The following is a 21,335-nucleotide window of genomic DNA, read 5'->3' on the forward strand; positions in this document are numbered from 1 at the left end:
TCAATGATTTCATAATGTAGGCGACGGTAGTAAAAATTGGTTCGGGTTTATCACGAGGCGTAATGTAAATTAATGCTGCGGAGCGACAAATTCCGGTGTTTACGCAGCTGATTCCCGTTGTGGACGTAAACGTTCGTATACGCGTTAGACGTAAATTTTGTGCAACTCGCTCTGAAATAAAAGTGAGCTCCGATCCACCGTCAAGCAGGGCTCTGACAGTCAACGAACGGCCTGAAGACGCACGCAAGTTTACCTTGGCAGTTGATAAGACTACCGGAGTCGGAGCGGTAGTCAATGTAATGGATGAAAGCGCTGCTACGCTCGCCGCATTTTCGTTCTCGTTATGCGCATTTGATACGTTAGAATTGGTTTGTCGCAAGGAGTCCGCTTCCAGATGAATCATCGTATGATGTTTTTTACTACAAAAACGACACGTAAATTTGCTTCAACAATCATTTACCGAGTGATTTTTGCTCAGACAATTGAAGCAACGTCGGAATTTTTTCACTAACTCGCGTCGCTGATGAGGACTCTTTGAAACAAACTGTGGACATTTAGAGAAAATATGCTGTTGTTTACACATCGAACATGACAATTCAAATGACGCAGTGGCTGTTGCGCTCGTCACTTTCGAATGTGACTTCGATTTATCGCTTTCATAAGAATGAAGCTCTTCAAGAGCGAGAGCGCGCGATGATAGAAAACGTATTAATTCTTTATAAGGTGGGGGATCATCGCTATCGCTCGTTTTGAGTTTCCACGCTCTACGCGTCGCAGAATCGAACTTTTGTGATATAAAGTAAACTAGCAAATCACTAACTATATCGTCCGAAGACCGATCGAGACGGTTTAACGTAGAAATTACTTGCTCGGTTTTGTCGCGCAATGCGTGGAGCTCGACAGCTGATTCGCGCGTCATTTTAGGAAGATGATATAAAGTAGATAAATGAGTCTCAATTAATCTGCGTTTATTCTCAAATCTGACTGTTAATGCTTTCCATGCTACTTGAAAGTTATCTGCAATAACTTTAATGCCGGCTATCGCGTCGCGAGCACTGCCGGTGAGACTCGATACTAAAAAATGCATTTTACTAAATTCTGAAAGGTCTCGATTATCGATAATTAGCGCTTGAAATCGATCTCGAAACGTTTCCCACTCGTCGGATTTTCCGGAAAACGGAGGTAGTTTAATTGGTGGAAGATGCTTTAAACGAAAAAGACGCGGGTTCGCTTCGAGAAAAATGTAGTGTCGGTTGACGAATCGTGACTTACGACCGGAGCTACTTCTTCGAGGCACTCGTTCATGAAGTCCTTGGCTGTCTGATAAATATCTTCGTGAGCGGCAAATTGATCATCTTTGAAGTAGTCTAATTCATCTCGGTCTTCTTCGGGAACAAGTTGAATAAGAATCGCGTGATTGCGCACGCACTGATTCCACGTTTCTTGCAAACTCGCTAATCTTGAGCAAATTTTTGCGGGCGTCCAGTTTGAACGACCGAGTTTTTTGAAATTAGCGAGAGATCGCCCTATCGAGTGGAATGCAGTTTGTTGATTTGCAAATGCCGATTCCATCTCGACACTAAAATTCACTGACTGTTATTGAACTGCTATTGATGGTATCACGTGGGAGGTCACTATCGCCGATAAGAGTAACATTGAATCGACATGTACTGAATTATCACTTAGACTGTCAATAGAGTTTGTTTTCGAAACACTCAATGAACACTTTGATTCGCTGCCACTCCTTCATCCGGCTCGAAGGACCAAAAAATGTTTCAATTTGAACGAGATATTTAAACTATCTTGATGTAGGGTGGACGCGCTCCGAATTTGGTGCGCGAAGGAAGTAGCAAGTTAGGCCAGTGCCGAATCAAAAAATCATTGAACATTCGAGTTTAACACATTTACAAAAGCATTTATTACTTCACATCGTACACGTTAAACAAAAAAAATGAAACCGTAAACAAAGTTATTTCATTATTCTCTTCACAACAATGCGAGTATAATACACTGAGTATGCATAAGTCGATCACGCTTGTTATTCATGATCATAATTTCGAGTCTGAAATTCGAAGGAATTTTCGATAACCTTTGTTCGTCGTACACATAGAATGTTTTTTCGCACTTGTTGTTCATCGACTATGTTTGATTGAAGGACACTGCTGGTCTGTATGCGCAGAATATCTCCTACACAAATATTAAATTTCCTTAATTGTTCTTACATACGATTTAATAATCGTCATGTGCGAAAGAAAAAAAAATGAGATTAATTTCACTGACACGTGAACTTGCTTAAGTGTGGGACACTTATGTACGGTCACTGACATGTGAACCGAGAGCTGATTGAGAGTGATCATTAGGAACTATACAGTTCGTATTTAAACAATGAGTTGCGCCCTGTTTGATAGCGCGATGCCTCGTTTTTATTGCCGGACTATTCGTGGCAATCTAATTGTATGCACAACACTCCGCGTAACTCAGTACTCGCACACAGTAATAGTCTTAGGTTTTGATTTATATCATTTAATCCAACTTGATTAATAATGATTTGCAATTGAAGAGTGCGCTTACTTATGTCGACTTTACTCTTGGAGAGACTCTCAACGACTGACTTCGCTTATGCTGCCGAAAAACCTAAAGGAATTTTGTTTTCGTGGCTTGCTACTTCTCACGTGTATTCTGCGTGATTGGTGAGAACAATAGCCATAAATACGCTTGACGGGAGGTGCTGCCCTCTCTGGCTTCATGCGAGTTATTATTGTGTTACGGTTCACCTTTCCCGACGCCGCGGATCGGCTCGCCGGTTCCAGGATTCGGGAGGAAGGGGGGAAAGTCAGACTCGCTTATTCCTTAATATAAAAATAGTGGGTTTATTCAAATAAAAAGAACAACGAAAAGAATGTTTAATAGCAGGGTACAGGTCATCCTACGGGTTTAGCGGATCGCTGGTATCCGTAGTGAACGGTGATCGCCCGGAGCGTCCGGTGGCGTAAAGCCTGAACAAAGAACTTAAGAGCTACCCGGTATATGTACAAAGCGTGAGGATCGAACGGAGCGTCCGGTGGCGTAAAGCCTGAACAAAGAATTTAAGAGCTACCCGGTATATGTACAAAGCGTGAGGCTCGAACGGAGCGTCCGGTGTATTTACAAGCTCGGAGGCGTATAGCCTATAACGGTGTCCAGATGGGACTTACAAGTTACCCGGTTATACGATACTGGAGATACACAGGCGGAGGCGCATAGCCTATAGCGGTGTCCTGATGGGACTTACGAATTACCCGGTATACGATGCTGGAGATACAACAGGTGGAGGCGCATAGCCTATAGCGGTGGTCCTGATGGGACTTACAATTTACCCGGTATACGATGCTGGAGATACTAGGTACGGGGGCGTAACGCCTTTATTCCAAACGAGAGCGGTGAAGCCAACGTACGCGCGGCATATAGCCTTATAAGGATGTCCGGAAACCGGGAAACCCAGTATAACGACGAGAAGCCCGTCGCCCGGATGTTAGCAGGATGAACCGGAAACCGGGAAACCCAGTGTAACGACGAGAAACCCGTCGCCCGGAGGATAGCAGGATGGACCGGAAACTGGGAAACCCAGTGTAACGACGAGAAGCCCGTCGCCCGGCGTATTACAGGAGGAGACCGGAACCCGGTGTTACAACGAGAAACCCGTTGCCCGATACTAACGGTAGGAACCAGCGACCGAGAACCCGGCACTTTCACAACGAGAAGCCCGTTGCCTGGTCTGGGAGATTTGGAAACGGGACTGGTGCCGGCTCGTCCGCCGAGCCGGCTTATATACCCGTCCGCGGTCCCCTACTCCGCGTCGAGTCCGTGGCGGGGGTACCGCGCCGGGATCGCGGTGGGGCGCCCCCGGGGTGGGGGCGGCCCGTGTGGAACGATTAAGGCGCTTAGGCGCCAAAAACCCAAGTGGCGGGCGGCTGATCGGCCCCTTTTACATTGGGGTTTGATTATCGATGCCTGGGGACGAAAAAGATTGAACCGAAATTTTTATAATATTTTTTTCCAAAAAATTTTTAAAATAAGCCCAAAAAACTGAATTTTTTTTCCCGGGGAAAGGGGTTTTTTTTTTGAAAAAAGTTTTTATACAAAAAATTATGGAAAAAAAAATTTAAACAATTAACCCCCCCAAAATTGAAAGAAGAAGGAAGGTTTTCATTGAAATCGCAAAAAAAAATTTTTTGATGGGGAAAATCTTGAAAAATTTTTAAAATTATTTTTTTTCGAAGGGTCCAATTTTTAAAAATTTTTTGTGGATATCACGTTGCCGGACTTTTTCCCCCCCTTAAACACATACATACTATATTTCCAAAAAAACCCTATAAAAAAAAAATATATAAAAATATATTTGTCCCCCAATTCGCGAAAACCCCCCCCAATGGGGCCCTAGGGGCGTGTTAAACTGAATAAAAAAAATCCTGTATCATTTTTTCGATATTCGCAATAATTATTTTTTTATTAACAAAACTAAACGAATGAGCGGGGGGGGAAAACGCCCCCCCTAGGCCGGAAATCGGGGGCTGTGGGGGGGCTTTTTACTATTTTTTCCCCTTATTTTTAAAAGTTAAACCCCAAAAAAACTTTGGCGCCCCCCACATTGGTCGCCGGGGGGCCCCGAATTTTCCCCCGCCTCTCGATTTAAATAAGCTTTCTACCCCCCCCTTTTTCCCCCTTAAAAAAAATTTTTAAAAAATAACCCCTTTAAAAATTTTTTCGAATTCGCAAAATGATAACCCCCCCCCGGGCTTTTTATTCAGTTTTAAAACGTCTATTGGCCCCCAAATTTTTGGTGGGGTTTTTTGGAAAATTTTTGGGCACCCTGTAAGAAGGGATTATGTATTATGGATGTAGGGGATATTACGAGGGTGTCCCCCCCAAAAGGGGTATCCAAATTTTTCTTTGATTCTTGAGATCATTCAAAAAATAAGATGATTTTTTAAAAAATTTCCCCAAAAATTTTTTTTTTCTATAAATTTTTTTCGATTTTTCTAAGAACCCCCCTTTATTTTTATATAAAAAATATTTTTATATATAATACAACACGCGCACGCAAGCCCCCCCACGCAAGCACCCAACAAACACACCCACACCACACACACCCACACACACCCCACACAAATATATTATAAAAGGGTATCCCAAAAAAACGGAAAAACTGAAAAATCTCGAAAAAAAAAGTTTTTTCAGAAAAAAAAATTTTTGACAAAGTTATTTTTAAAAAAAAAATTTTTATTGATCTGTTTTTGTTTGGGGGTTGGGGGGGGTTTTTTCAAGGGGCAGAATTTTAAAGGTTTTCCTAAATTTCTTTTTCCCGATGGAATTTCCTTTTTTTTTTTATTTTAAAAAATTTCCCCTTTTTGCTTATTTTTGAGGGCCCCCCAAAAACCCCCCCAAAAAAAAAAATTCTTTTCAAAAAATGTTTTTTAGTTACCCCCAAAGGTTTTTTAAACCCCCTTTTTTGAAAAAAAAATATATCTTTTAAAATACTCCATTTTTCGAAATTTTTTACCCCCCCTTTTTTTTTTGGCCCCCGTATAAAAAAAAATCCCCTTTTTTAATTTTTAAAAAAAGAAACCCCCGTAATTTTTTGTTTTTTTCCTTTTCCCCCCCCTACTTTTTTTAAGAAAAAATTGTTTTTTTTTTTTCACCCCCCCCCCTTGGTTTTTCCCCTTTTTTGTGCCCCAAAAAAAAATTTTTTTTTCCCGGGAAAAAAGGCCCCCAATTTTTTTCCCCAAAATTTTTTCTTTTATTTTCCCCCCCAAAAATTTTTTGCCCCCCTTTTTAAATTTTTTAAAACCCCCCCCCTTTTAAAAAATTTTTTTTTTTTTTTTTTTTTTTTTTTTTAAAATTTTTTATGTTTAAAACTCTCCGATAAGAACACAGAATATTTTTAATTTTAAAAAAATTTGGATTCCCAAAAAAATTTAAAATGGCCCATTTTTCCCTTTGGGGGTTAAAAACCCCCCCCGGGGGGGAAATTTTTTAAAGGCCCCAAAAAAATCCATTGGGAAAACTTTTGTTTGGAAAAAAATTTTTTTTAAAAGGAGGGGGCCCTTTTCCCCCCCAAAATTTTTTTTTTTTCCCTTCGTTCCCCCCTTTTGTACGTAAAAATTTTTTAAAATTCCCCCAAATTAAGAATATAAATAAATTCAAAAATTTTTTACCCAAACCCCCTTTTGGGTTTTTTAAAAAGTTTTCTAGAACATCATAAACAATTGAAACCCCTTTTTTCTAAATTTATGATCTACTGCCCCCCCCCCCTTTTTCCCCTTGGATTCCAAAATGAAGTGTATAAAATTTTTTAAAAAATAAATGTCCCCCAACCAAGTTTAAACAAAAAAATTTGGGGAACCCAAAAAACCCCTTTTTTTAAATTTTTTTGAAAAAATTTTTAAAAATTTTTAAAAATTTTTTTAAAAAATTTTAAAAGGTTTTTATTTTGTCCCCTTAAATTTTTAAATTTTTTTTAACCCCCTGTTTTATTAAAGCATTTTTTATTTTCAAATTTTTAAAATTTTTTTTTTGAAATTATTTATTACCCAAAAAATTTTTACTGGGTCCCCCCCAAGATTTTGATATAGAAAGGGAAAAATTTTTAAAAAAACATACAAAATTTTAAAAAAAATTTTAAAAAAAGGGAAAAATTTTTTTAAAAAAGGGCCTTAAAATTTTTAAAAAATTTTTTTTAAAAAAAATTTTTAAAAATTTTTTAAAATTTTTTTGATAAATGAAAATTTTTTTTAAAAAAATAATTTTTAAAAAAAAAAAATTAATAATAGGGTTTTAAAAAAATTTTTTTTTTAAAAAAGGGGCAAAAAAAAGGTTTTGGAAAATTTTTTTAAAAAAAATATATAAAAAATTTTAAAATTAATTTAAAAAAATTATTACAAAAAAGGGGTTTAAAAATTTTTATTTTTTCCAAAAAAAAAATTTTTTTTTATAAAAATTTTTTGGGGTTTTAATTAATTTAAATTTTTTTCCCCTTTTTTAAAGTATAATATTTAAAAAAAATTTTTTTAGGGTTTTTTTTATAAAAGAAAAAAAAGGGAGAAAAGAGAAAAAAAAAAGGGCAGGGGGGGGTGATAGTAGATAGATAGAAGGTTGATTTTTTAGATGAAAATAGTTCGATAGATTTTTAAAAAAAATTTTAAAAAAATCAAAAAGGGATGTGTATATATTTATAAATAAATATACTATATATATTATATTAATATAAAATTTCAGGATTTTGGGAAAAAATAATTTTTTTTAATTTTTTATGCCCCTTATTTTTATATAAATTTTATGTTCGATATGAAATTTTCTTCGGGGGGGATTTTGGGGTTTTTTTTTTCGTCTTTTTTTATTTTTGGGGGCACCGTTTCAAAAAAAAAGGTCTTCTTTTTTTTTTCCCTTCTCAATAGGGGGGGAACGTCGGGTCGGGTTTTTCGAAGACGAGTCGGGCTTTTTCGAGAACAAAACCCCAATTGACCGGGAATAATCTTTTGCTAAGAGTGAATCCCAAAAAATTTTAAAAACGCGATCCCACGAAAGTGTTATATTTTGGGGGTTTTTTGCCCCTTTTAACGGAAATTTTAAAAATTTTAAAAAAACCCAAAGTTGAAAAAATTTTGCCCCTATTTTCATAATCGATTTTTTAAATTTAAAATTTTTGGTTTTAGTGCAAAATTTAAAAAATTTGTACATTTAACGAAAAAAAAAAAGGGGGAAAATTAAGTTTCGAATGTTCCTTTTTTTTTTTCCCCACTTCCGGGTCCTTTTTGTAACGTTTTTTGGGGGTTCCCCCTTTTTTTCCCCCCATCTGGGGGCCCCCTGAGCCCGATTTTTGATCGTCTTCGATCTTTTCCCCTCTCTCTTACGTTGTTTCCCCCAGTCTGTGTTCTTTTTTTTTTTCCGCTTCCCGGTTTTTTCCTTCGCTCCCGAGCGAACAGTGATTTCGTTCGTAGACAAAAATTTGTTATTTCCCCGGGTTTGCGAAACCCCAAATTTTTTGGGCCTTGACCCCGGGTTAGGATCCCCCGGGGGGGTACTAAAAAATTTTTAGGGTCGTGCGGAAAAAAAATAATTTATTGGCAAAATGAGTGAACTCATCTCAGCGCCGCAAGCGTTTTTCATTGGGTTTTCCCCCGCTCATTGGGGCAATTTAAAAAAAAAACGGGAAAAAAACCCCTTTGACAAGGGAAAAATCCGATTGCGAGTTTCCACGTTTAAAAAAAAACCTGGTCCCAGTCCCCTTTAAATCACACACCCTTTAAACCCCCTAAAATTCAAAAAGCTAAAAGGGAAACCGGGGGTTCTTCAAAAAGCGAGCTCGAATTACGAAGACATTTACCAAAAAGCCTGGCCCCACAGGGCCCGAGGGTTCGAGGCAAAACGACCCCACGGGCTAACGAAAAATGTCTTTTTTGGCCCCCTATTTGAAAAAAGCGAGATCGTTTTTTATTAACCCCTTTCCCCCCCAAATTTTTTTTTTCCCTTTTCCCTTTTTCCCGGGAAGGGGGTGAAGAATGGGAAATTTTTTGAGATCGTTTCACGTTTTTTATCACAGAACAAAAAAACCCGCCCCAAATTTTACGGAGCATTTTCTCGTTTCGACCCTTACGGGTCGGCTTCTCAATTATAAAGAAAAACCCCAAAACACTGCAGACAACTTCGAAATAGCCCGGGGGAAAAAAACCCCGTGTCTCGTTACGAAAATAAAACCCCCCATAATTTTTGTGCATGTGTCTGGGCCCCCCTTAAAAAAGCCGGAAAAAATTTTCTCGCGAAAAAGGTTTTTTTCCCAAACGAAAAAAAGGGATAAAGCGAATCGGCCCCCCCGCCCCTCGCCAAAACATTAAATCGTACGCCCGCGGGGATTCTAGCGACCGGGTAGTCTACTGGTTTCGCAAAAAAAAAATAGATCTTCAACGGAAGGCCTGGAAATCAGAGGGGAAATGACCAAAATTTGATATTTTCCCGGGGGTACGAAGATTTGGATGCTTCATCTCCTTTCGTGCCCCGCGCCTCGAAGAATCAAAAATCCGCCCCCGAAAACCCCCCCCGGGTCACAAAAAAAAAACAGCAATACCGCCCCCCCCTTCAAAAAGGGCCTTTTTGGGGGGGGCCCGTTTGAAGGGATCTCTTTTTTTAAAAAAAATGGCCCCCCTCTTTTTTATTTTTTTAGTTTTTTACTTTATTAGTTAAAATTAAATGCGTTGACGAAAAAAATTAAAAGCGATGGGACGTGTTTCCCCTTTTAATTTTTTAATATTAATTTCAAATAAGACCGGTGTGTTGTTGGGGCGTTAATCTCAGTTTTTAATTTTAAGGGAAAATTTTTTTTTTTAAAAAACCCCCCAAAACCCAAAAGGTCGAAAAGCGTGAAAGAATTAAAAAAAAATTTCTAGTTTCGTTTGGAAATTTAAGTTGTCAAGTTATTTTTTTTCCCCCAGCGTCTTTAAAAAATTTTAAATTTTTTTTTTATCTTTTAAAAGTATTTTTTGACAAATTAGTGTTTGAAATAAAGTTATGTCTAACAAAAAAAAAATTCTAATGGGGGAAAAAAAAAAATACTTTTTAAATAATGTTACAAACCCCCAAAAAAAATTAATTTTTAATGATGCCCAATTTTGGGGTGGCCCGCGTTTTTAGCTTTTTAATCAACCTTCCCAAAATTTTTGGGGGTTTTTTCGATAATTTTTTAAATATTTTTTGATTTTTAAAATTTTTCCAAAAGGGGGCGGGGGGGGGTACCCCCCCAAAACGAATCTTGTACCCTTAATTCGTTTTTTTTAAAAAATTTTTTTTTAAAAAATCCACGATTTTTTTTGGGGTTCAGATCGGGGGGAATTTGTGGCCATTCTTTTTAGTTTTATACGACTATTTTTTTAAAAAAAAGTGGGGTTTTTTTTTTTTTATGCTTTAGGTCCCCCATCTTTTAAAAAATAAAGTTTCTTTTAAAATTTAACCCCTTTTTAAAAAGGGGGTTTTTAAAAAATTTTCGCACCAAAAATCAAATATCTTCTGCAGTCATAAAACTTTCAATTTCGGGCTAAATTATTGATGCCCCCGACCAGGGCCCCCAAAAAAAACTCCCTACCCCTAATTATTTAGGCCTTCCCCCTTTTTTACAAACGTTTTTTTGAATATTTTTTTCTTTGAGAAACCCCTTTTTTACGGGGTTTTTTTCCCCCCCTTTTAGATTGCCGTTTTTTTCCCAAAAAAAAATTTTAAAAGGGGGGTTTTGGGGGGAATTTAAAAGGGGGTTTTTGGACCCCCCAAAAGATCGGCCTCAAAGGGGCCCCTTTTTTTCTTCTACCCAAATTCTATAAAGCCCCGGGGGTTTTTTTTCCCCCAAAAAAATGTTTTTTTTCCCCGGGGAAAAAATAAAATTTTTTTAAATTTTTAAATACCGGTGCAAAGGCCCAAATTTTACTTGGACAGGAAAGATTTTAAAATAGAAAAATTCTTTTGAGATTTAATTTAATTTTCCCCCCTTTAACCCCCCCGGAAAATAAAAAAGAATGCAAAAAAAAATATGTCCGAAAAATCGCTAAATCGGGATCGAACCCGAGACCTTTTCGCTTGCCGGGCGACTGCCTTCCAGCGGAGCTTTCAGTTTCCTTTCGATTCTATCTTTTTTTCTGTTATATTTAATGTTGGTAAAAAAGCATTTTTAAACCCAAAGGTTATCAATATAAGAGTTTTAACAAGCTCTGTAATAAAATATAAATTTAACGTATAAAAGGGCAACAAGAGCCAAATCGCGGCTGACAAGCGTTATCCTAACAAAACCCTAATAATAAATTTAAAAAAAACAAATCAAAATATAAAAGGCCAACTGCGGGGCAAATAAATAAGGTTTAAAATTTTTTATTATAGTTAATAATTAAATTAACTTTCCCCTTAACAGAATCGTTTTAAATTGTAAACGTTTCGACTGCACTACAGTCTTTATCAATACTAAAAGTTTAAATTTAAAAATACAAGTTAAATGTTAAAACCAATTAGTTAAATATTAAAATATAAAATTGAAACGATTCTTCGTTGTTGACCAATAGATATTCCAAGGCGTTTTGGCTGAGATGCCAATTTGCGACTTTTGAGCATGCAAAACGGTTAATACGCGAATTAAATCAATGTCGGGAAAATTAAAAAATCTTTCAACTTACATTACCCGTTTTAACAAGCCTTTTCCCCGATATTTCAAGTGGGTGTTGCGATCCTAAATACCCAAATGTCAAAATAGAGAGGCGGATATTTATTTTTTCCAATGTTTTTTTCTAATTATGATTCAGAAATTTTTGAATTTATGTCAAAATAACACTGTCTAACAATTCGGTGTCCTGTATTTAAATAATTCCCTTTTTCGGTTCTTTAATGTCAATCATTGTCGGGGTCTTTTGGGGGTATTTTTTTTCCCGGGAAATCCATTTTTTAATGTTGTCCCTTCAAATGTTTTTTTGTTCGTTTAGAATGTGTTCTGGACAACCGGTTCTAGCAAAGTCTAATTTAATTTTTATTTTTTTGTTTTAAGCCGTTCCAACTGTCTTTTTGTTGCCACTTTTGGCCCTCACAACCCTTGCAATTCAGTTTATAAAAACATTGAATTCTGGGGCAATTATTTTTTGTTCTTTAACTTTTAAGGGAAATCTTCATTTTTTTTTTTTTAATGCAAATACCCTAAACCACACGGTCAGGGCTTCTTATTGCTGAAGCAACTTTCTCAGATATTGATTCTATTTATGGTATGACAAAATATTTAATGTTAGTATTAGTATTATTGGGGATCTGTTATTTTAATTTTTTTTTTAGGCTTGTTAAATTTCTTAGTTGGAGAGATTTTTTAATCGCGTTTTTTCTGTGAAAATTAGATCAAGAGATAACCGTTTTGAAGAGGGGAAATGGGTTTTAATAGCTTTCTTATTTTTTTTTGTGAAATTGCGGATTTGATGTAAAAGCTCTATCTACCATTATAAATTGTTCCTATTTTATAACAAGGGGATGATTTGAAAAAAATAAAGAATCCTACCTTAACATTCTTTTTGTGATACCAATCAAATAATTTTATTATATATTATTTATCATTTGTCAAAAAACTTATACAACGTTTTCCCCTTTTTTCCCTGAAATTGGTAGTCTTCGTTTAATTGTTGAATTCGTTTTAAAACAATGTAATATTGTCAGCGGAAGTGCATAAAATAATTTCGTCTACAAACGGAAATAAAAGGGCATTTCGCAATTTAAATACTATCACTAATGTTTCCCAAGTCCGCATGCTATATCGGAATGATCGGAAAGGGGGAACCCATAAGTCCCATAAATTTGTTTGTAAATTTAGGGTTTTAAAAGTGAAAATGTAAAGTTTTAAAAAAATTTTATCATACATGAATTCTTTTTTTGGAATCTTTTTGTGTGACTCTATAAAATGCCTCATTTTGATAACCGTTTTTAAAACAAGATCTACGGAAACAAGTAAAATAATTAACACGTCCCTGAAACTATTTGTCGGTATTTGTATTGTTTTCCCCGTAAATGTTGCATATTCAAACTTTATTTAAAAACTGTCCGCTCTAGGAGGCTATCTTTTAAAATTTTATAAGAAAAAGCTATTATATAAGAAGTATTTATTGGGAAACTATTAATCTAAAAGGAATTTTTCCTTGTGGATTTTTGGGGAGCCCAATGCTTAGGGGGAAAAAAGAGTCGCTTAAAATAAATAATAATATTCTTTTTTTTTTGATGAAATCTTTTTTCAACCATTTTTTTAAAAATATTGGTTCTTTTTCTTTTTTGTTGATGGATTGTTTTTCACTATGGTAAACGTAAAACACTTCTAGGAGACTCTCAAACTTTTTTTATTAAAAATTTTTTCTAGTGCGGGGGAATGCTTGGAAAAAATTACCCTTTTAAAACCAAAATCTTTAAAAATTCTTTTTTTTTTTTTAACTTTTTGGGGTCAAAAAATTTTTAAAAACTTTTTAAATTTTGGGAAAAATTTTAATTTGCGATTTAAAAGGCAATGTAAAATTTAAAAATTTTTAAAGGGGGGAATGAAGGGGTTTTTTTGGGTTTTCCCCCTTTTTGGCGTAATTTCAACCCCAAAATTTGTTTTCCACCCTATAAAAAAAAAGGGGATGCGTGGTTTTTGCATAATCAAAATTTTGTTCCCTTTTAACATGAGATTTTGATTTTAAAGAATTTAAACTCATAAAAAAAAACGGTCGGGAAAACCAAAATTCCCCCAAATTTTTTTTTAACCATTTAAAATATGGGGCCGGAGTTTTAAAAATCACCTTAAAAACCCCTTTTTTTTAAAAAAACCAAAAATATTCTCATCACAAAAAAAATTCCTATGGCTCAAAATCGAAAAAAAAACGAGTACAAAATATTGACCAAAATCAAAATTGAAAAAAAATATCATCAAAAAATTTTTGGTTGATAACATTTTTTGGGGCCAAAAAGTTTTTCTTGGGGAAAACACATCCCCTTTACAAAAACCCCAAAAAGGGTTTATTAATTTCCTAAAAAAAAATTCCCCCCCCCAATTTCCCCAATCTATTAAATTTGGGGGGGTTGAATTTGTCCCCAGTTAAAAAATTTTAAAAAAAAAAGCAAAAACACAATTTTCAAAAAAGTATAGAAAAATTTTTCAATTTTGGGATCAGAAATCTTTTTTCGATTCGTACCCTGCCTTCCAAAATTTTTCATTTTTTTTAAAAATAACAAAAAAAAAAAGGGCCCCTAAAAGAAAAATTATTTCACTGCATAAAGACAACAAAATTCTGGAAAAAAAAACCCAAAAATTTTTTTTACAGAGCAGAAAAAGGGAAAAAGTTTTCATCAAAATGAAAAATTTTCCTTATAAAAAGTTGAACCCCTCCAGAAGACGATTCCGTATCCATAAAAAACAACCAAAAACAAATAGAAAAAAACTCATTTTTTTAAAAAAAATTGGTTTAAAAAAAAGGATTTTCCCCCAACAAAAAAAATTTTTTTTAATTTAAAATTTTAAAAGGGGCTCTTTTTTTCCCAAAAGTTTGGGGGTTTCCCCGATCCCAAGGAAAAATTCCTTTTAGTTAAAATATTTTCCTAAAAAAGAAACTTTTTTTATAATTTTTGCTTCTTTTCTTTTTCTAAAATTTTTTTAAAAGTAGCCTCCTAAGCGGACTTTTTTTAAATAACTTTTTTGAATATGCAACTTCAATGGGGGAAAAACAATACAAAAAACCGCTTTTTTTTCTTGGGGGCTTTTTTTCCTTTTTAAAATAAGTTTCCGCGATCTTAAAATTAAAAACGGTAAAAATAATAATGGAATTTTATAGGTCAACCAAAGTTCCCCCAAAATGAATTCCCCAAAAGGTTTTGGAAAATTTATATTAACTTCTACTTTTTTTATTTTTTAAAAACTAACTTCAAAAATTTTGGGCCCCCTAGGGTTTTTCCCCCCTTTCTCCGATAAAAGCCGAAAAAGTCAGGGAGGGTTGGGGGAAAAATTTGTTAGAATTTTTAAATTGGGGGAAATAAAATTTTTTTTCCCCCCTTATGTAACACTTAAAATTTTTAACCCCTTTCCCCTGACAAATTCTTGTTTTTAACGAAATTAAAAAATTTTAACGAAGACTAAAATTTCCCCTTTGGAAAAAGAGGAAAACCCTTTTTTATAAAAGCTTTTTTAGACATTTACCCCAAATAAAATAATAAAATTTATTTAGTTGGGGGATCACAAAAGACCTTCTCAGGAATTTTCTTTCATTTTTTTCAAATCATCCGACTTGTCAAAAAAAAGGGAAAAATTTAACCCTTTTTAGATGGCTTTATTACTATACTCCCAAAATTTACAAAAAAAAAGGAAAGCTATTAAAATTTGCTTCCAAGGGGTTAAAACCTTTTTGATCTTTTTTTACAAAATAAACGCAGTTTAAAAAAATCTCTCAACTAAAAATTTTTTAAAACCAAAAATAAAATTAAAAAAACCAATAAAACTAATACTAACAAAAAAAATTTTTTGGGCCAAAACCTATATGAATCAAAAACTGAGAATTTTTCTTCAGCAATAAAAAAGACCCCCCTAGGGTAAAATCGTTCCCTTAAAAAAAAAAAATTAAAAGACTTTTTTAAAAATTCCCCAAAAGACAAAAAAAATTGCCCCCCAAATTTCCCCAATGTTTTTTTAAAAACTAATTGCAACGATTGTGACGCCACATATGTCGGCCGACAAAAAACCGTTGGGAAACCCCAATTTAAAAGGGGCCAAAAAATAATAAAAAATTAATCTGCTAGACATTGGGGTTTTTTTACAAAACCCCAAAATTTTAAAAGCCCCAAATATTTTTACGGGGGCAACATTAAAATTATGGATCACGAAAAAAAATCCCCTAAAAAAAATAATATCTAAAAAGATCCACTTTAAAAGAACAAAAAAAGGGGGTTTAATTTTAAATTTTCAGACACCGATTGTTAGACTAGTTTTTTTGGGGCCAACCCTTAAAAAAATTTTCAAAAACTAATTTTTAAAAAACATTGGTAAAAAATACATCACGCTCTCTATTTTGACTTTGGATTCCTTTAAACCCAAACCCTTGAAATATCGGGGAAAAGGACTTGTTAAAACGATAATGTAAGTTGAAAGATTTTTTAATTTTCTCTGACATTGATTTAATTCGCGTATTATATCCGTAGCATGCTCAAATGTCGCATAACTTGGCATCTCAGACCAATCGTCTTGCATATCTATTGGTCAACAGCGAAGAATCGTTTCAATTTTATATTTTAATATTTAACTAACTTTGTATTTTTAACATTTAACTTTGTATTTTAATATTTAACTTTTATGTATTGATAAAGACTGTAGTGCAGTCGAAACGTTTACAATTTATATCGATTCTGTAACGGAATGTTAATTTAATTATTTAACTATTAATAAAAATTTTTACACCTTATTTATTTGCTCGTTCAGTTGGCCTACTATATATGATTTGTTTAATTTTGAAAATTATTTAGTTTCGTTAGGATAACGCATTGTCATCCGCGATTTGGCTCTTGTTGCCCGTCTTATACGTTAAATTATATTTATATTACAGAGCCTTGTTAAAACTCTTATATTGATACACGCTGGCTTAAAATGCGTTTGTTTACCAACATTAATATATATAACGAGAAAAGTATAGAATCGAAAGGATCTGAATAGCTCAGCTGGAAGAGCAGTCGCCCGGCAAGCGAAAGGTCTCGGGTTCGATTCCCGATTCCGCGATTTTCGGATCTATATTTTTCTCTTGCATTCATTTATTTATTTTCCGTAGGTGGGTTAAAGGGGGTATTGAAATTAAATCTCAAATATGAGATTATTTCATATTTAAAATCTTGGCCGTGTCCAAGTAAAATGTGGTGCCTTGTGCACCGGTATTTAATTCTAACGGAAAATTATTTAGTTTCGTTAGGATAACGCATTGTCATCCGCGATTTGGCTCTTGTTGCCCGTCTTATACGTTAAATTTATATTTATATTACAGAGCCTTGTTAAAACTCTTATATTGATACACGCTGGCTTAAAAATGCGTTTGTTTACCAACATTAATATATATAACAGAGAAAAGTATAGAATCGAAAGGATCTGAATAGCTCAGCTGGAAGAGCAGTCGCCCGGCAAGCGAAAGGTCTCGGGTTCGATTCCCGATTCAGCGATTTTCGGATCTATATTTTTCTTTTGCATTCATTTATTTATTTTCCGTAGGGGGGTTAAAAGGGGGTATTGAAATTAAATCTCAAATATGAGATTATTTCATATTTAAAATCTTGGCCGTGTCCAAGTAAAATTTGGTGCCTTGTGCACCGGTATTTAATTCTAATGGAAAATTATTTAGTTTCGTTAGGATAACGCATTGTCATCCGCGATTTGGCTCTTGTTGCCCGTCTTATACGTTAAATTTATATTTATATTACAGAGCCTTGTTAAAACTCTTATATTGATACACGCTGGCTTAAAAATGCGTTTGTTTACCAACATTAATATATATAACAGAGAAAAGTATAGAATCGAAAGGATCTGAATAGCTCAGCTGGAAGAGCAGTCGCCCGGCAAGCGAAAGGTCTCGGGTTCGATTCCCGATTCAGCGATTTTCGGATCTATATTTTTCTCTTGCATTCATTTATTTATTTTCCGTAGGGGGGTTAAAGGGGTTATGGAAATTAAATCTCAAAATATGAGATTATTTCATATTTTAAAATCTTGGCCGTGTCCAAGTTAAATTTGGTGCCTTGTGCACCGGTATTTAATTCTAACGGAAAATTATTTAGTTTCGTTAGGATAACGCATTGTCATCCGCGATTTGGCTCTTGTTGCCCGTCTTATACGTTAAATTTATATTTATATTACAGAGCCTTGTTAAAACTCTTATAAAATCATTCTTAAGTTTCCATTTTACAGAGGTTTTTGTAATTTAAAAGAAATCAAGATGCGTTTATACCCTGAATGTCAAACCCGGACGATCAAACTCTCCTAAAAACTGCACATATATATGCACTATAACATATGTTAAAGTCATCATTTAACGTGAGGTACTTGACCTTCAAAAAGAGGCTTATTTGAGTCGAGTCTATAAGGCGGGTTTTTGCTCATCACCAATCAATTTTAAAGTGTCATTTTATTTTTCTATTAAAGCCTTATAAGCTCTGGAATTAATCCGGCCAGTGAAGACAAGATCTCGAAATGATCCGCCTAATTAAGGCAAGCTCTGGAATTGATCCGGCCAGTGAAGGCAAGATCTCGAAATGATCCGGCCAGCAAAAGCAAGCTTTGGAATTAATTCGGCCAGTGAAGGCAAGATCTTGAAATGATCCGGCCAGCGAAGACAAGATTTCGAAATGATCCGGCTAGCGAAGGCAAGATCTCGAAATGATTCGGCCAACTAATGTGCGATTGAAAATATTAACTTGTTCGACCTCTTTAGAAATCGAGACAATAAACAATGTGGAAAGCGAGAAGGCAGAAGACAAAGGTGTACCTAAAATAATATAATCCCCCTACCTCCCTGCTTGTTTATGCTAGCGATAGTCAATAGTACGGCGGTGAATAATCAAAAATTCCCTGACGGTCACAAAAACAAACACAACTGGACGAGCAAAAAAAACAAAAGAAAACGAAGCAATTTAAAATTTTAAACAAACGAAAGTAACGGTAATCGATAAGTGGTTATAGGTAACTGTTTTTGTTTGATTAGTATTATTAGTTAAACTCAGGATTTAATTATAGTTAGAATTCACTTGATTACCAAGCTTTATTTAAGTAACAAAATATACAGAAATCAAAGAACCCAGAAATTTTATATTCGATTTCGGAGCACGTCTTAACGGTACGACGTTCGTGTTTATACTGAATACTGAGATGATGTAGCGTATAGGAAACGAAGCAAACAGATATAAGTCACCTTGTATTGTTTGCTTTATTCTCTATGTGTCTTGACGAGCACGCTTCCAACACGCTACATCCGCGTGATTCAAGTACGAGAGACGAAAATATAACATGTGTATGTAAGAAAGAAAATTATAATAACTTTACTTAAATCCGAAACATTACCACCCGCCTCGATCGGTGGATCGAAATCAAATCTGATCTGTTAAGGTACTCTCTCTCATCATGTGAGATGATAGTTGTAATGACTTACATGGTTCTTTTTTTTTTGTTAAATACTCACACCACCCGCCGTGTGAGAGCACTTTCACATATTTGGAACCATCTATAGAATACTTAGAATTAATGTAAAGTTAAGCGAAACTTTAATAATTCGTTAGGCGTGTGAAAGGTCTGGTCGATATTTAACAATTTACTCCAGCGACTCGACAGAAAAAGTATTATTTTCAGCGACCGGTAGTAGACAGAGTTTGGAGATAGGGCGAGTATAAATCGCGTTTACAGTCTGTACGTCGACCACTCGCACTAGATTATCTGTCCCCGGGTAAACCTTTACTACCCTTCCGAGTTCCCACTTAGTTGGAAAGAAATTTGGATTTTTGATTAGCACTAAGTCATCAATTTTCAAATTAGACCTATGTTTTGACCATTTTGACCGCGTCTGTAGAGAATTAAGATAATCGGATGACCAGACTTTTCAGAACCTCTCTGTGATAGCTTGTACGGTCTGCCAGCGCGACAATCGGTTTTCTGATAAATTCAACAAAGACGGCGTAGGTACTGCCTTTAACAGAGACCCAGTCAAAAAATGTCCTGGTGTTAACGTGTCAAATGACTCCGGATCATCACTTAGCGGGTGTATAGGACGTGAATTCAAGCAGCTTTCTACTTTACATAGGAGTGTATTGAACTCTTCGTAAGTAGGCTTGAATTCTCCAATGATTCTTTTCAAGTGAAATTTTACGCTTTTTACTCCCGCTTCCCAGAGTCCTCCAAAATGAGGAGCTCCAGGAGGAATAAACTTCCAAGTAATCTCGTCAGATGCAAAAAGATTCTTAAAATTGATATCCGAAGTCACTCGACAAAGCTGCGATTTAAGTTCATTTTCGGCACCTTTAAAATTAGTACCATTATCTGAGTACACGCATGAGGGTAATCCTCGGCGGGACACAAATCTATCAAATGCTGCGAGAAAGCTTTCTGAGGTATAGTCCGAGACAAGCTCCAGATGTACTGCGCGTGTAGCAAAGCAAACAAAAATGGTTAAGTAACATTTTTATGTTTTGCAACCGCGGCCTGGAGCTAGTCTCACTAGATACGGACCTGCATAGTCCACACCTACGTGTGAAAAAGGGCGACTCGGCTTGACGCGGGATTCGGGTAAATCCCCCATAAGCTGAGACGAAACCCGAGCTCGCTGTCTTACGCATGTTATACATTTATAAATGAATGATTTGACTAAAGAGCGTGCTTAAAATCCAGTACTTTTGTCGTAGGACTCGCAAGGTCAGCTGAGTACCACCGTGCAACGTGTATGTGTGTGTGTGAGAGATGAGGAGATACGCTATTCTACCTCTTGACAAAATCGCCGGGAATCGACAAGACGCGGATAAATCTGCATTTCTTAGTCGTCCTCCAATTCTAAGAATGCCCTTCTCATCTAGAAATGGATTTAAACGCCTCAAAGGACTCCGATTGCCTACGAATTTGTAATCTTGTAAAAGATGAATTTCTTGAGAAAAACATCGTTGTTGTTCGACTTTAATTACAAATTCTTTTGCTAATAAGATCTCCTCTCCAGTTAAGGCCAAATCTAGTAGTTCTGTTTTAATCAACTTCCTACAACGCCGTATAAAACGAATCCTAAAAAAATCATAAAAATGAAAAGGTTAGGCATGTTCAAAAGAAAGTACTCAAAAATTTAAACGATCTAATAATAAATTATCACGAAAAGTAACTGATATGTTATTCAAGGTGCCAGTTCAAAGTGAACATACGTAAAGTGTATATTATCTAAATTTAGTAATAATATATTACCATGAAAAGTAACTGTGATATTTTATTCAAGGTGCAAGTTCACATTGAATATACATACATATAAGTAAAACTGATTACAATTTGATTCTAGAAAATAAGTGCGATATGTTATTCTTAGTGCACAAAATATAATAGTCGTTTATAGAGATTTGATTTGAAATTCATACTAGCCCGTACAATGAAAAATAATTGCTCGTAATTCCAGAGTACCAATTTGTTAATGACTCAGAAAAATAACATGGCGGCCTGCTCTTAAAAAACTATGATGTTTCTCGATGTCCATTTAGAAATAATGTCAAAGCTCTTACAGAATAATTACTACAACATTTGAAATACGAAAAGTATTACATTAGAAGAAGATTAGATTAGAATAAGGATTCAACGTATTTTTAAAAGCTCTACACACACAACGAAGTAAATATACAAAACTATATACAAATACCTTTTTCTTCTGTGTTTCTGAAGAAAATTGTAAGTCAAATGAAACCTTGTACTTTGAGAACCATGTCACTTACTTTTTAGAGTAAAATTGATAAATTTTTTTTGTATATTTTAATGATATTTATTTCTCACTTGTATCTTGAATAATTAATATGTAATTTTTTATTGTATATTACGACAAATAATCAGTAAACTTTTTAAGCGTATAGCTTTATTGTAGTTGACCTGAGAACTGTACATTTATAAACTTTACTTAATATACACCCGTTTCGAGCAACAAGGCAAAGTTTTCTGATCAATAACTTACTCCCTGAAAATACGGTATAACACAAATCGGAAGTTGATACGAAAATTTGAAATTTTACTAAAGAAAGATTGGAGGTTTTTAATTTATACAATTTTCACAACTCTTATTTCAATTATTTATTCTACCCAT

The 21,335-nt window shown here is 34.8% G+C and overlaps 1 protein-coding gene across 1 annotated transcript in view; it reads left to right on the forward strand.

The window, feature by feature from the left end:
• Nucleotides 1–3,457: 3,457 nt before the first annotated feature.
• LOC146720935 (uncharacterized) overlaps nt 3,458–21,335 on the forward strand; it is a gene marked incomplete at its 3' end in the record, with an annotated part of 29,340 nt that continues 11,462 nt past the window's right edge. Inside the window, exon 1 of the mRNA XM_085487626.1 lies at nt 3,458–3,510. Coding sequence (XP_085343752.1) covers nt 3,458–3,510 — 53 coding nt within the window. The remainder of the gene's footprint in view (nt 3,511–21,335) is intronic.

The sequence above is a fragment of the Nylanderia fulva genome, unplaced genomic scaffold (assembly GCF_048542155.1).
Source record: "Nylanderia fulva isolate GAGA-0341 unplaced genomic scaffold, ASM4854215v1 Scaffold581, whole genome shotgun sequence".
NCBI lineage: Eukaryota > Metazoa > Arthropoda > Insecta > Hymenoptera > Formicidae > Nylanderia > Nylanderia fulva.